The sequence below is a fragment of the Natator depressus genome, chromosome 9 (assembly GCF_965152275.1).
Source record: "Natator depressus isolate rNatDep1 chromosome 9, rNatDep2.hap1, whole genome shotgun sequence".
In the NCBI taxonomy this organism is placed as follows: domain Eukaryota; kingdom Metazoa; phylum Chordata; order Testudines; family Cheloniidae; genus Natator; species Natator depressus.
This window is the reverse complement of record NC_134242.1, coordinates 74,708,992-74,722,633: the sequence shown is the minus strand read 5'-3', so window position 1 is coordinate 74,722,633 and position 13,642 is coordinate 74,708,992. Positions and strand designations below refer to the sequence as shown.

General features: G+C 39.1%; 1 protein-coding gene across 1 annotated transcript in view; it reads right to left on the bottom strand.

Moving 5' to 3' along the window:
* Window positions 1-2,789: 2,789 nt before the first annotated feature.
* Window positions 2,790-13,642, bottom strand: part of BRWD3 (bromodomain and WD repeat domain containing 3) — an 81,990-nt gene continuing 71,137 nt past the window's right edge. Inside the window, exons 34-40 of the mRNA XM_074964473.1 lie at window positions 12,670-12,726; window positions 11,771-11,911; window positions 10,997-11,149; window positions 8,825-8,988; window positions 8,209-8,306; window positions 7,640-7,798; window positions 2,790-4,625 (exon numbers count right to left, since the gene is read on the bottom strand). Of these exons, the coding sequence (XP_074820574.1) occupies window positions 3,850-4,625; window positions 7,640-7,798; window positions 8,209-8,306; window positions 8,825-8,988; window positions 10,997-11,149; window positions 11,771-11,911; window positions 12,670-12,726 (1,548 nt within the window). The 3' untranslated portion in view covers window positions 2,790-3,849. The remainder of the gene's footprint in view (window positions 4,626-7,639; window positions 7,799-8,208; window positions 8,307-8,824; window positions 8,989-10,996; window positions 11,150-11,770; window positions 11,912-12,669; window positions 12,727-13,642) is intronic.

The following is a 13,642-nucleotide window of genomic DNA, read 5'->3' as shown; positions in this document are numbered from 1 at the left end:
ACTTTAGGTGGACAGGTGAGAAAGAACCTACTGTATTCCTAATGGCCCAGCAAGAGCGTCAGAGTTTAAGGGTCAGCTGTTCCTGCTGACACAATTCAGGGGAATACTATGGAGTGCAGGAGCAGCAGCATAGGCTGGCTCTTAGGAGAGGACAGAGAAACAAAGAACGGAAGGAAAAAGGGAGGAAACAAAGCCACAAAACCAGAAGGGGACGGAGCAGAGACACGCAAAATAAGGGGAGGCAAAATGGAAGTCTGAGACTGGGTTGAAGGCCTAGTGACAACACATCAGTGTTCAGAGCGAAGCTTGGGCCTGTGTGCCCTGTGCCTGCAGGAGCTGGGCATGCTGCAGAGGTAGTAAGTTGATATTCAAAACACACAATAATCAAGCACACTCTCAAACGTTCAGGCCCCTCCTCTTGAAAGTGTGTGTGTGGGGGACGGGGGGGTCAAAGGAACCCTCCAACACGCACAAATCAAATGTAGCTGCTGGCTGGTGGCTCTATTTGCAGTCCTGTTTCCTAAGGCTGGTAATGGGATGCCCTCAAACTGCTGACACTAGGGAGTGAGACCATTCAAAACTTCCATAAACATTCATGCCCATTTCTGGAGAAAGCCTGGTACTTGAATATTAACTAAATATCAGCAATCTACAGCCCGACTAGGGACTTGGTTAACCATTAGTATCTTAAATATATGATCCAAACACCTTCATACACAAGTATTAAAGAGTGGACCCAAACAGAAGTTACTTTTGGTTAAAACTGTATGAATAAAGACATTGCTGACGATTCTGCAATGAAGTCGGGGTGGACAGAGCTCTGTGCCTGCATGGAACCCCACTGACTTCAATGAGGCATTACACGGGCACAGAAGTTTTGGACTGGGGTCTGAAGGACTGGGCTGCAACCCTTTTGGTGCAAGGGCTATTCTTGTTTCATTGCTCCTGCTGCAGCTATCAGGGTAAAATCAAGTGTCATGCAGCTTTAATTAAGTGGCTTCTAATTGAATTTAACGCCCGAGTAAAAGAAAAACTGTCCAACTTACTACAGTTATAATTCATCCACAGAATGAGGCTGAGAAAGAAATCAAATGTCTAAATTGGAAAAAAAAAATCCAGATACAAAATCAAGTAAAAATAGCATTCAAAAATATAAGTTATTTCTTTCATGCTTATAAAAAGGTTTTCATGCACAAAATAAAATAAAATTAAAAAAATTCTCAGATTCTTTACAAAAAGCAATAGCTCTGTTGTTCTAGCACACCCTGCTGTCTGGCTCTTAATCAAACAACACATTTTAGATTAATACTTACACCACAGCAAAGTGCCGTTTTACTGTTATCTTCACAGTACTTCATTACATATAAAAGATACATTTAAGAACATATTTAATCTTATTCTAATTGTTGCTAAAAATACATTTAAACTTAGGAAATCATGATTTTTTTCAGGAATCCATGTTTTTCCTCCTTCTCCCCTCCCCACCCCCCCCCAAATAAATTAATAATTACAGTTTTAGCCAGCCAGAAATATATGAATAGCATTTCTTCAGAATCTCAGGACTTTAGCATAGGAATCTTAGCATTCATATTGGTTAAAAAGAACTTTGATCTAAAATGTGTATGATTATGTCTAGGAACTTACATATCCATGCTTTTCCTGGTTACATGGACATGAGGACCAATAACTCTAGGGAAGAATACAGAATGTATTCAGAAGAAAATGTAAGATGATAGGACAGGCATTTGTATTTTAAAGCCCAACACAGAGCTAGGAGATCCTCTGTATCCATTTCTTTGTTAAATGGAGCTTCTGAGTCATGCCCAGAAATTAGTTTTGGCATAATCAGGACGACGACTGTAACAAAAAGTTTGAGAGATTTTTACTGTACCATAAATTCAGATCATTACTATATACTACTTAGACTGCTTTCTTCTCCCCACTCCCAAGCCTGATGACCTGCAAAGCATTTGTTCCAGTTATCTTGCACGTGACTAGAACGGTTGCAAAGAGAGATCAGCCTGATAATATTTGTCATAAAAAAAAAGGCCAGAAACAAATCTATTTATGTATGAGAATATACACTTCACTGTCCCCCCGTGCACTGCCCCGCAGGTTTTCCAGAATTATTGACCAACTTTTAAAAGTTGCACATTGAGGAAGAAATTTCAGAATTTCATCCCTCACTTATTTCGATTTCCAAACCTCCTCTCTCATCCCTTTTTCTCGTGTAATCAATGATTCACTATCTCAACTCAGCTAGAGATGTCAGCTAGGTGTCTCTTCCTTGCTCTAACATGACAGAGTCCCACAAATCTTTTAACTGGACCCTACAAAGTAGAAGGCTGCAACTCTCATTCTCACTCCACAAGAACAAGCATGTTCCAATTAATTAAACGCAATCAGTCATTCAGTCTGAGGAGTAAGATACAGAGTAATCTCCTAACCCTACATTTCCCTCATAGCATTGCATACTGTATTATTACTGCCAGAATGAGTGCAAGTTATTATTTTTCAATGCAACATTTACAAGGTAAGAGTACAGTACAATGTGAATTCTCTTCTGGAAGCTTGAGCTACAAGGACTCTTGTCAATGATATGAATGGAAACTTATCAGTAATGATACAAAAATATGAGTAGCCAGTAGAGACACGATAGCTCAATTTAGGTTTCTTTGAATGTTTCAAAAATCAAATTAAAAACAGAAACACAGACTTTCATTGAATAAGTGACACCAGAAATATGTGAGAGCCCACTGGCTGTTTGCCCAACAAATTACCATCTGCTAAAAGCATATTAGGCTTGTGAAAGCTTTGATAGCTACACTAAGGTTTGTTTCAGAGTGTCAATATGATGAAGAAATGGTTTCTTCACAATTTGAGCAATTCCATCCCTGCTGTACTCATTCTTGCCTCTTCTTCAATAAGCACTGCAGAATAACATCTATTTTCTTTTAAGTTTCCAGTAGTTGTAAACAGAAGTAGCTGAGCTACTATTAAGACATGTAATGCTGTGAAGAGGAGAAACCTTTCAAATGTTGAAATTAACCCTTTGCTGCACAATCTCTATTAATGCTATAAAAATATGAGAGGACAAAAAGAAAATAGATGCAAGTAACTTTTGCATTTGGCACCTTCTGTCTAGATATTCATACTTCTCAAGTATTCTCTTTTTAATAAAGTTAATGCACACATTAGGACATACCACATCAAAGGTTTGCTACATATTTACAAGGCACCAACCCTTTTCTCACTTTTTACATGAATTACGAACCAACAGAACGCATTTCAACCCCCCCTAAACTGTAGTATAAACATACTTCAGTTCAGCACAATTCATGAAAGTTTGGCCTGGGAAGATTAAAATAATCCAGATCCTTCTTACAATATAGAAACGGTAAACATTTTATAGCTGCCTTTAGGATTGGTGTATTGTGCAAAAGTTATAATTATTACTGTGTATAAGGATTTATGACAAACCATATAAAAACTCTGCAAGAAGGTGCTATTTCTATAATACAAAAAAACAAAACAAGGGAGAGATTTCATAATCATGATTCAAAATGTCGTGCTATTATTGAGAAGCTGGAAGCTCCTTGAAACAAAATGAACTTGTAGTGCGTGGGGAAGAATTTCTGTAATTTAAGGACTAATAAGTAAGGCTTTTTTTGACCAATGAAGTGTGGCAATCTGAAGTCTTAAAACAAATGTATACTGGCATAATGGAAAAGCACCACTGTAGAAAGTGAGTGGAGTCCCCCCACAACTTGCTTGGTAGATTTTCTGGTAAAATCCCTGCAGTAGAAGGCCATTGAAGTTCATCTGAAATTTTTCCAAGATTTTTATCTGTCAATAATTCCATCCCATGAGATGGCTGACCCTGGCTTTTTCTGTCATTTTCCGCACCCTGCCCGATCTGGAAGTACCAAGATTCAGAGGATCCTCGGTGTGCACAAAGTTGTCGTTATCTGAATCATCATTATATAAAACAGTTCTCCTGCCCTCGTTCCTTGTTTTAATTCGTGGTGGCCTACTGAATCGTCCTCCAAACATATTCTCACCAAATCGGCCTCCAAACAGATTCTCAAATTCATCCTCTGCCATTCGTGCACGTTTGGCTCTGGTTGCTCCTCGTGAAGCTCCTCTACCTCCTCTGCCTCTTCTTCCTCCCCTGCCTCCTCTTCTTCCTCTGCTGCAGCCTCCTCTTCCTCCTCTGCCACCTCTTCCCCCTCTGCTCCATCTACCCCATCTGCCCCATCTACCTCTCCTCCCTGTCCCTCTGCCCTGCCAATTTCTTTTCCCACTAGAAATTTTCCTTTTAATTTTTCTTTTGGGTTTAGTTTGCACAACTTTACTGTAGTCATGATCTCCATCAATGTAATCCTGATCTGTTCTAGAGGTTGATTCAGAATCTGAATCAGAGCCACATCTGCTTTCAGAGCTTGAACTGGATCCTGACTCCCCACTTTCTGATGAAGATAAACCAGGTTTTTCTTTTAATTCTCTCTTTTTCTCCTCTTCCTCTAGGTGTTCCTCCTCTTCTGAGGCACTTGCTAACTTTCGCTTGACTGCTATCCGAGGCTCTCTGCTATCCCCATTTGTAAGTGGTCCATCAAGAGACAGATCTAAACAAACACAAAAAAACAATCACTTGTTAACAGTGTGATAAAGTTAAATCTGAACTGCAGCAGTTCAAGGGAAAAATTCTTTTCAAATATAAAAAGGATTTTCTATCAAAATTTACATTTCTCTCAAATAGTTTGTGCTATCAGCCCTCATCAAACATCTGTTCTCTAAGGCCCCAATCAGCATTTCAATACATACTTAATATTACGCATGTGCGGAGTCCACATGAAATCAATGGGATTACTAAGGACTGAAAGCTCAGCACATGCTTTAGTGCCTTTGCTGTGTTCGGGCTTAAAATATTTCTCCTTTCACAGTTAACATATACTGCTTGTGAAGGTTGAAAAATCACATTCATCCTGGAAAAGTGAAGCCCTACCCCATAACAAACACCACATTTTTGTAAGTGCACCTTAACATGATAGCAATTTGATTTACAAAAATATTCGTATGTTGAGAAAGGTGTGTGTACCCTTTGAGCGTTTCACAAGAGTGAAACACTTATACCTGTTCTAGCACAGCTTTGTGAACCACTGTGTAACCCCAGATAAAAAACAAAAGCCAGGAGCTAGTCAGGACATTTCTGTTCAACTTTTAAAATATCTTCCCCCTTCTCTTCAGCTTTAATATGCCAAATAAAATGTTAGCGGTTTCCTAAAAGCCTTTGGGAAACTCCTAACTTTCTTTGAGAATTATCAACTTTTCCCATCTTGGTAACATTTTGGGGGCATTGGTTGAATCTTTGGAGAATATTTATCCCATAGTTTAGATAACAGATTTCAGAATTGTAAAAAAGGTGTCCAGAAACATGACAAAGCAGGGAAATAAGCTCAATTTAATATAGCACTCAGGTGGAGAGATCACAAGTACATTTTGCTGTTTGAAACAGCAGGGTTTAAGCCCACTAAGTAACTGTTTCAGCAGCAGGGTTCACTCTAGGGTTGCCAGATGTCCAGTTTTTTACCGGAAAGTCCAGTTGAAAAGGGGACCTGGCAGTGTCTAGTCAGCATAGCTGACTGGACACTAAAAGTCCAGTTACCAGAGTAATCGCGATCAGCCTCCACACCAAGATGGCGGGAAGAGCAGCAGCTGCTCAGCTGCTAACGGGGAGAACTGGCTGACTCCTGGACCCAGGTACTGGCACCATCGCTGCTCGAGGGGAGTTCCAGTCTGCCCCCCTCACCCGTACTGCTGTGCCCTCATTTTCTTGCCCTGGATCCTCACTCTGGGGACAGACCCCACCCCACTGTGCCCCGATTTCCCCACCCCCATCACACACACACACATTGCCCCGCCGCTGCCAGTTAATGGTTCCCCCAATTCCACCGCCCCCTCTCTGCCAGTTAGTGCCCCCACCCACAGTATGCTCCATCAATTCCAGTTAGTCATCCCCCCATGCCCCCTCAATGCCACTTACTGCTCCATCCACACCCCCAGAATCCCCTCAATAACACTTACTGCTCTCCCTAAAATTCTAGTGCCCACACACAGCATTCCCCCTCAATGCCAGTTAGTGCTCCTACAGTACCACCACCCCGCAATGCCAATTACTGCACCCCCACATACTTGGGAAGTAGGGCAAGGCTACTTTTCTGTGAGTTATCAAGAGTGTCGATTAATACATTTCTATTCAAACAATATTCTGAGATGCCTATTCTAGCAACAATTTTTAAAATAAGTTTGATTTAAAATACAATACTTTCTTAAACAGCCAAAAATCACTTCCCAGCTTTTCAAAGAACTATTTAGACACCTAAAAAGACTTAATTTCTACAAAAACAAATCTTAGTGTGCATAATACACCAGAAGCCATAAAATTTGTAACAAATTTAGAGATTCTAAAACAGAAACAAGATGATTATGAGTATGGAAAATGGGCCGGTTAGTTAGCAGCACCTGGCAAATGGTTTGCTGCATTTTATAGCAGAATTACATATGCTGCCAGGTTTGTTTGGCATGATCTTGAGATATTATGTTTTAGCAAGGCATTCTTGTCTGGATAGCTGAAACTTGCCTTTTCTAAGTTTGTGGAACTTCTCATTCACCCACGCCCTTAGAAAAAACTCAAATTCCTGTAACGTTTGGTATCTAACAACACATAGAAAAGAGGTGGGATAGGCTTTTAACCAAGTTACAGGAAAATTTTTAAACTTTTTTTTGGATGTTAATGGCGGTGGTACATCTCACTTAATGTAGATGCACTTAAATGTGTTTAACCCTCATTTAAATGAGTTTAATTTAATTTAGTAGTTTACTAGTATGTGCTAAACAAGGATTAAATGGGTTGAAGTGCATCTACATTAGGGGGTATCATCTATTTAACTACACAGACTTCAACATTAATTTAGTTAAGATTATATTAGAAAAGTTGTACAGACAAGCCCTAAGTATTAGGCCACAATTCCAAATACATGCACACTGGGTAAATGTCAATATGTATTTGTATAATACCACACTGAATCAGTTCATTAAGTTTGCTTCATTTGAGTTTGCAATCAGGTTTCTCTTTTAAAAATAAAAAAAGTCCCTGAAAAAGCGTGTGAGGAAAGCCTACCTACAGAATAGGTGACACATTTAATGAACGCTCCTAAGGATAGAGGTTTTTTCTACATGATTTTTCTGTGGAGAATTTTGTTGTAGAAAGGCATCAAGTATAAGAAAAAAGTTTTCCAAAAGGCAAAGAACAAACGCTTCTTTTAAACCTGTCAAGCTGTTCTAAGTCTCAAAAATCAGCACCATCTTGCTCAATCACACCAGCTTCCTGGGAGAGGAGAGCGAGCAGGAATGGAGGGGCGCCCTGGGGGAAGAGGCAGGGCAGGGGTGTCTGGTTTTCAGCAATTAGAAAGTTGGTGAACATAGTCCTCATGGAGATTGAGGAGCACACTGGAGAACTGTAGATTTATACCACATATTGCAGCGCAATAAGTGTTTGTCTACAGTAGTCCATAGATACCAGAAGCAGATTTCTTTTATAGTAAAACTAGTCATCCAAAGAAAGTATATAACTTCCGACCTTGTTTAACTGGTGTGGATTTACTCCTGACTAGTCTATTTTTCCCTGGATCAATGTTATTTCCACTTCGGTTCTGTGTATTTAACCCGGATGAGGATGGTTGGCCCTCTGTTTCTTCACCAATGGCTGAACCCAGAGCCTCCTCGGTAGTATCTGAAACTTAAAACAGGACATAATAAACTCAGATGATTTCCTTAATCTCTCCTTATACCGACGTGCTAGGGCACTGTGCAAACAATCAGATTTCACAGGTCCAAAATGGCTTTCTTTAATTAATGCAGAGGAAACAAATTCTTGATACACTAGTAACTTACAAGAACTTGAGGGATGTATCTAGTTTGCATGTAACCTATGCCAAACATACTTCTATAACCAAAATCTTTAATTATACAGCAATTAGATACTAGCCTTTGATAGATTAATACAACGAGCTTGTTTAAGATCAGCAATAAATACCCCTCAGCTTTTCTTCATACTGCGGTTATTAGGAAGCAGCAGTGGAAATACTTCAGGCACTCCTGTTTTCAGACTTTGGCTCGGCCATGTACACCATTTTTTATTCTACTTACCATGAGATGAAACTGAAGAGCTAGTCCTAGTCAAAGGCAGTGAGGTATTCTGGTTGATTTTAGGTTGCATCTTCACTTGTTTCTGTTTCCCTTTAGGGCTGAAGATATGAAACACCCCAAAAATAGACAAATGTTAACACAAAAGGATTTGAAAAGCAAAAACACACACATGACACTGTTACCAGATCATCAGTGTAATTTTGATGTTTAAATGTAACAGGGAGCATCTGACCTTTTATCTCAAAGGTTACATAGCTGTAATAATCAAATACATAACAAAACAAAAATATTGGCGAATTTATTAAAGGAATACAACTGTTCAAGAACAAGATTTTTATCTTGCTTTCCTAAAAGGAACATACAGTTTGCTTTGTTACTGTGTTATAGAAATTAATATGGCTTTTATACAGCTCCTTTCACACTTTCATACAGCACCCCTCCCCTTGTTAGGATTACGTATGAGCCTCAGTGTTTAAACTCACAATCTGGTCACCCACAGGAGAGACTGTACTGTAAAATAAGCCATATTGGTACTGCCTTCTTATCCGAACATTAATTTCCCCCTAAAACAGAGAATTTCAAAATAAGCAAATAGTGAGTTTCATTATTAAGTTACCTGGATGCTCTGCTACTAGATGGTGAACTACTACTGCTCCTTAGTCGTTTTCGGTATCGTGGCCTATTTCTCTTCTGACACTGCATGGCCAACTTGTATTCAGAGATGATGTTTTTAATATGATTTTCAAATAAGGCAGATAGTCTAAGCGTCATGCTATAGATCTGGAGAAAGAAGTTATGGCCAGATTTACTGATTGCTCTAACTGTGGAGATCAATTCCATGCAAAACAATGTTGCAAAGATTCACAGAAATATATCAACCTCCAATATTCCAAAAGCAAAATCCATACCGACAGACAACTGCGAAAATCATAACACACGTACTAGTATAAAGAAGTCATCTGTATTCTAGCTATAGAAATCAATAATGAAGTACTTCAGAGTTTATGGTCTTAAAATATAATTAATTTTATTTATTGTACAAACCAAATAGATGACAAACTAGACAAACAAGTAATGAGGTACCCCTAATAAGAAAGGATTAAAACAATTCATTAAACCCCCTGAAGTCTCACGTGAAGTTAAACATCATCCCCCCCCCCTTTTTTTTTTTTTGCATGAAGTCAAGTTTAGCCTATTTAACTAAAGGCTAGATTTTTGATTAGCCCCAATATAGCTGACAGAAAAGCCTGGTAAGTTCAGTGTAAGTACAGCCAAGGCATCTCACCCTCTGCACATCCAAATTAACGCTGCCTGGTTCATGCCTCTGGCATGAAGAGGGAAGGGCAGGGACTGCACATCTGATACTCCCCTACTGTGAGTGAGCGGAGAGGAAGGGGATGAGAGTGGGAGGAGCCACAGCTTGACCTCCATATACAGTGGCTAGCAAATTGTATCCAGGTGTATGGAAGTGGGGGGAAGCTTTACCCCAAAAAAGGGTGAGGTAATTTCCTCCACACCAGAACAAGAGGAGAACACTTTAACACTCTGAGGGTTTGTCTACATGGGGAAGTTAGTGCACATTAAGATAGAGTGTGAATTCAAAGTGCACTAGATATTCCATACTACTCCCCGTGTAGACACTTACACTGCAATCCAAGTGTGCCCTTGGGAGGTTTAGCTTAATGCTTTTTCAAAATGCATTAAGCTAATGCACACAAGGGCACTATACTTATAGCACTAGCTACTGTAGGCTTTTTCTCTGTGTAGACCACCCTGAGTCACAGCCCATTCCACATGCTCAGCGCGGGCCAGTGCACCTATCTGCCACCCAATACTCAGAGCTCAGCCTAACAGCCCCGTCTAGCTCCAAACAGGTTTCATTCTTAATACCTGATGCACATTCCATTTCCTGCATGGCAGTGGTACCTGAAATGGTAACCAGCATTCTTTCAAAATATGTTAAATGGTGGCATTAAATGAGTGTGCCAGGACAAGGGCATTACTTTTTAATATGCATTATTTTCCTGCATTACTAAAGATCATGCCTACATTGGTTTTGCTTGGCTTCTGGAATCACAGTAGCATTACTGAGTTTCAGCTCTCGCATATATTACCAGAATAAAAACAGCTCCAACTTTAGACAATGTCAACAGATGAATTAAAAGTAATTTTAGTAACTACACCCGCCAGTCTGGGTGACTTTACAACAACGACATTCCAAATAGAAATAGTATAAACACTATTATTTTTAGCCCCGCAGTGCGAGCCCACGTCAGTTGATACAGGTTCTCCAACTCACTGACATGGGTTTTTCCTGCAGTGTAGATATACCTATAGTATCTAGACCAGTAGTTCTCAACCCATGGCCCACTTGCGGCCCAATCAGCATGCCACTGCAGCCCATGTGACATCCTAAGAGCCATACAGGTAGTATATATAGGGTGTGGATGCGGCCCACATACCACAGAGAGCTGCATATGCGGCCCACAATGGTAAATAGGTTGAGAACCACTGATCTAGACTATAACTACAGTATTTCTGAATGTTGTGCCTGAAAGTTCTCAAGAAACTGAGACAGTCACCTGCATGTTCTGGGAGGGCTTTGCAAAGGGAATTTATTATCCTAGGTCCTTAAAATGATAAAGACTGTTCATTTATATTTAAAAATATCATGTTACGACCTCCATCTGCACATTCCAAGTGCCATTCATTCCTTATATGAAAGTGTGATTGAAGATCTTAGAAGAAATGGCCTGAGATGTCACGTATCCATGTTTTTATTGCTTACCCGTGACTTTTTATTAGGTGTGTAAGCTTTAGAGTTGCAGAATATTAAGCGAACATCCTTGTAAAATTCCAGAGGATTGGTGTAATTTCCTGCTTCCAAAGTTTCTTTCACAGTGCTGAAATCCATTGGAGTGTCTACAATATCTCGATAGTCCTACAAAAATAATGTATGTAATATTAACAACTAGGTAAAGTTATCACTAGCTGCCATGAACAGGTTAAGCAAACATTACATGTGCTTTGCTTCATGTCCCTGTACAGTCCAATCTCTCTCAAATTTATCCTAACCCACAAAATAATCAAACTGTTCCACAAACTCTGTTTTAGGCTAAATCTTCTAGCTACAAGACTCATATTTACAGATTCCAAGGGGCTTTGCTGGCACTCAAGGGTTCACATTTCATCAGAGGTGAAAATGAGTTTAAATGGGCTAATTTATGTTCCTCTATTCAATCACACTAACAGAATGTGTCTGGCAGTCTCTGCTCAAGAGATCGTGAGATGTAGGAACAACAGGAGGGTCTGAAGTGCACTGACTGAGCTCTCTGAAGAAGGTGGCTATTTCCTGCCAGCCCTATTCCTGCTCAATCCAGGGCTATGGGTCTCTCATTTTCTCAGAGGGAATTAATTTAGCACTCATGAAAGAAGACAGACTGTGACTGACAAAGAGGAGCTCAGTAATGTATCCAGCAGCATGAAGAATATATGAATTCTTAAAAGACTGAAATATTATAAGAATTTTTTTTTAAATTACAGAAAGTAGAAATATATTTACAGGATAGGAGAAGAGATCAACTGGCTGTCTAAAAGGCTCGGAGTCCTCACGTTCATATATTAGGCTTAACAACTGCTTGCACTGTTCTTTCCAAGCATCAGGGCTTGCTTTGAAGGGCTGCCTTTTTATTGGTCGTCTTACCTGAAGATTTTAAGGGAACAAAATAAAAGCTGTATTTTAATAACTTTTAAAGTATACAGGTTTTTGTATCTACTGGTCTTGGCTTTAAAATTACTATCAATGTGCTCAGACAATGGTTCAAAATTGAAGTCCATAACTAAAAACATGCAACAAAAGTTGAGTGGTATAACAATATGGACTATGCAATTTACTGAAGAATGCATTTTCTCTTTTAATAATATAAAAATATCCAACTCAATATCCATACAACATTTTAGATGCAAGAGCTGTGGTTCAGAGCTTTGTATATTTCGGAAAGGCCGCAATGCCTTATTGGCTTAAGGAAAAGTTGCTCATTAATTACCATGGAAAAATAATTGCTTGTTGAATGCTAAACTTAGCTATTACACGTAATATATGCAGCCTTCCTTGGCCATTAATTTAGTAATAGTATGTATTTATAAAGTAAACAAATTCAATATTTTTCTGTCTGAAGGAGCACAAGCAGTTGTATATTGTTGGTTAATGCTCTTGTACAGATATCCAAAGCATCAGGACCGTAACAGCCACTAAGCAATCAACAAATTATTTCTATAGTAATATAAGGTCCTGATCCTGCCAACATTTACACATGTGCTTAAACTTAATATGTACAAGCAGTCTTACTGCTGAGTAAAGTTAAGTCTTTGCAGGATCAGGCCCTAAGTGAGGGACTTTAATTCTGTGGACCAACCCAACTCCTAGAGCATAAACTGGATGCAGATAAGTTATTTACTCACTCTTCTTTTCCCACATGAAGTTCCAGGCCCATCTGAATCTACATCTACTTCTGCTACCTAAAGGAAATGGTAATGATTACGCTCAAACAAGTGTTAGCATGAAAACACAGAACAAAACCAAACTATTACTGTGAGAATAAATGTGTTGGGTAAAATTACTGCAATAAAAAAAAAGATTTAAGCAAAACTAGAGTTTTTTTTTTTTTTTACTAGAACTTCCACCTTTTATATTTTAGTATCTTTAAACAGAAAAGCTGCTTCAACTCCCTGAGTTTGTTTCTGATGTGTGTGCACATACATAAATATACCTATACAGAGATACATAAAAAAATTAAAATGGATGGATGAGGTAGAGTCCTGTAAGACCCCAAAGAGAATATACAATGTATGTTCAGTGCTCTTTAATAAACACCCATTTTTTCATGGTCTGTGTGTATAAAAACATCTTCTGTATTTTCCACAGTATGCATCCGATGAAGTGAGCTGTAGCTCACAAAAGCTTATGCTCAAATAAATTGGTTAGTCTCTAAGGTGCCACAAGTACTCCTTTTCTATTCATTTAGTTACATACAGGTTAATTTTAAAACAGAACAAGAAATAGCACAGGACCACAAACAGAAAAACACCTTACTTGACAGGTAAAATGCAAGAGCTATTGTACTACAAAAATATGCAACAAAACGTATTTTATTAAAATTATTTATCCCACATTTGTGAGGAAGGAGAAAATGCAGAGATGTTTTGTGCTTTTTACATTACTAATATCAACGAACATGTCTAGCACAATACACTTACGCTGGGCTTTTTCAATGAAGCTAAACATTTAAACACTAAGGTCCTGATTGCCAGTCCCCTTCTTTCCACCAAAAAACCTATGGGAGGAAGCTCACAGGGTGGAAAACTCCATGATGATCCCTTGCGGAGATTCTCACATTGTTCTGCTGGGGAGAGGTAGGGTTTGCTGCCCTGAGCA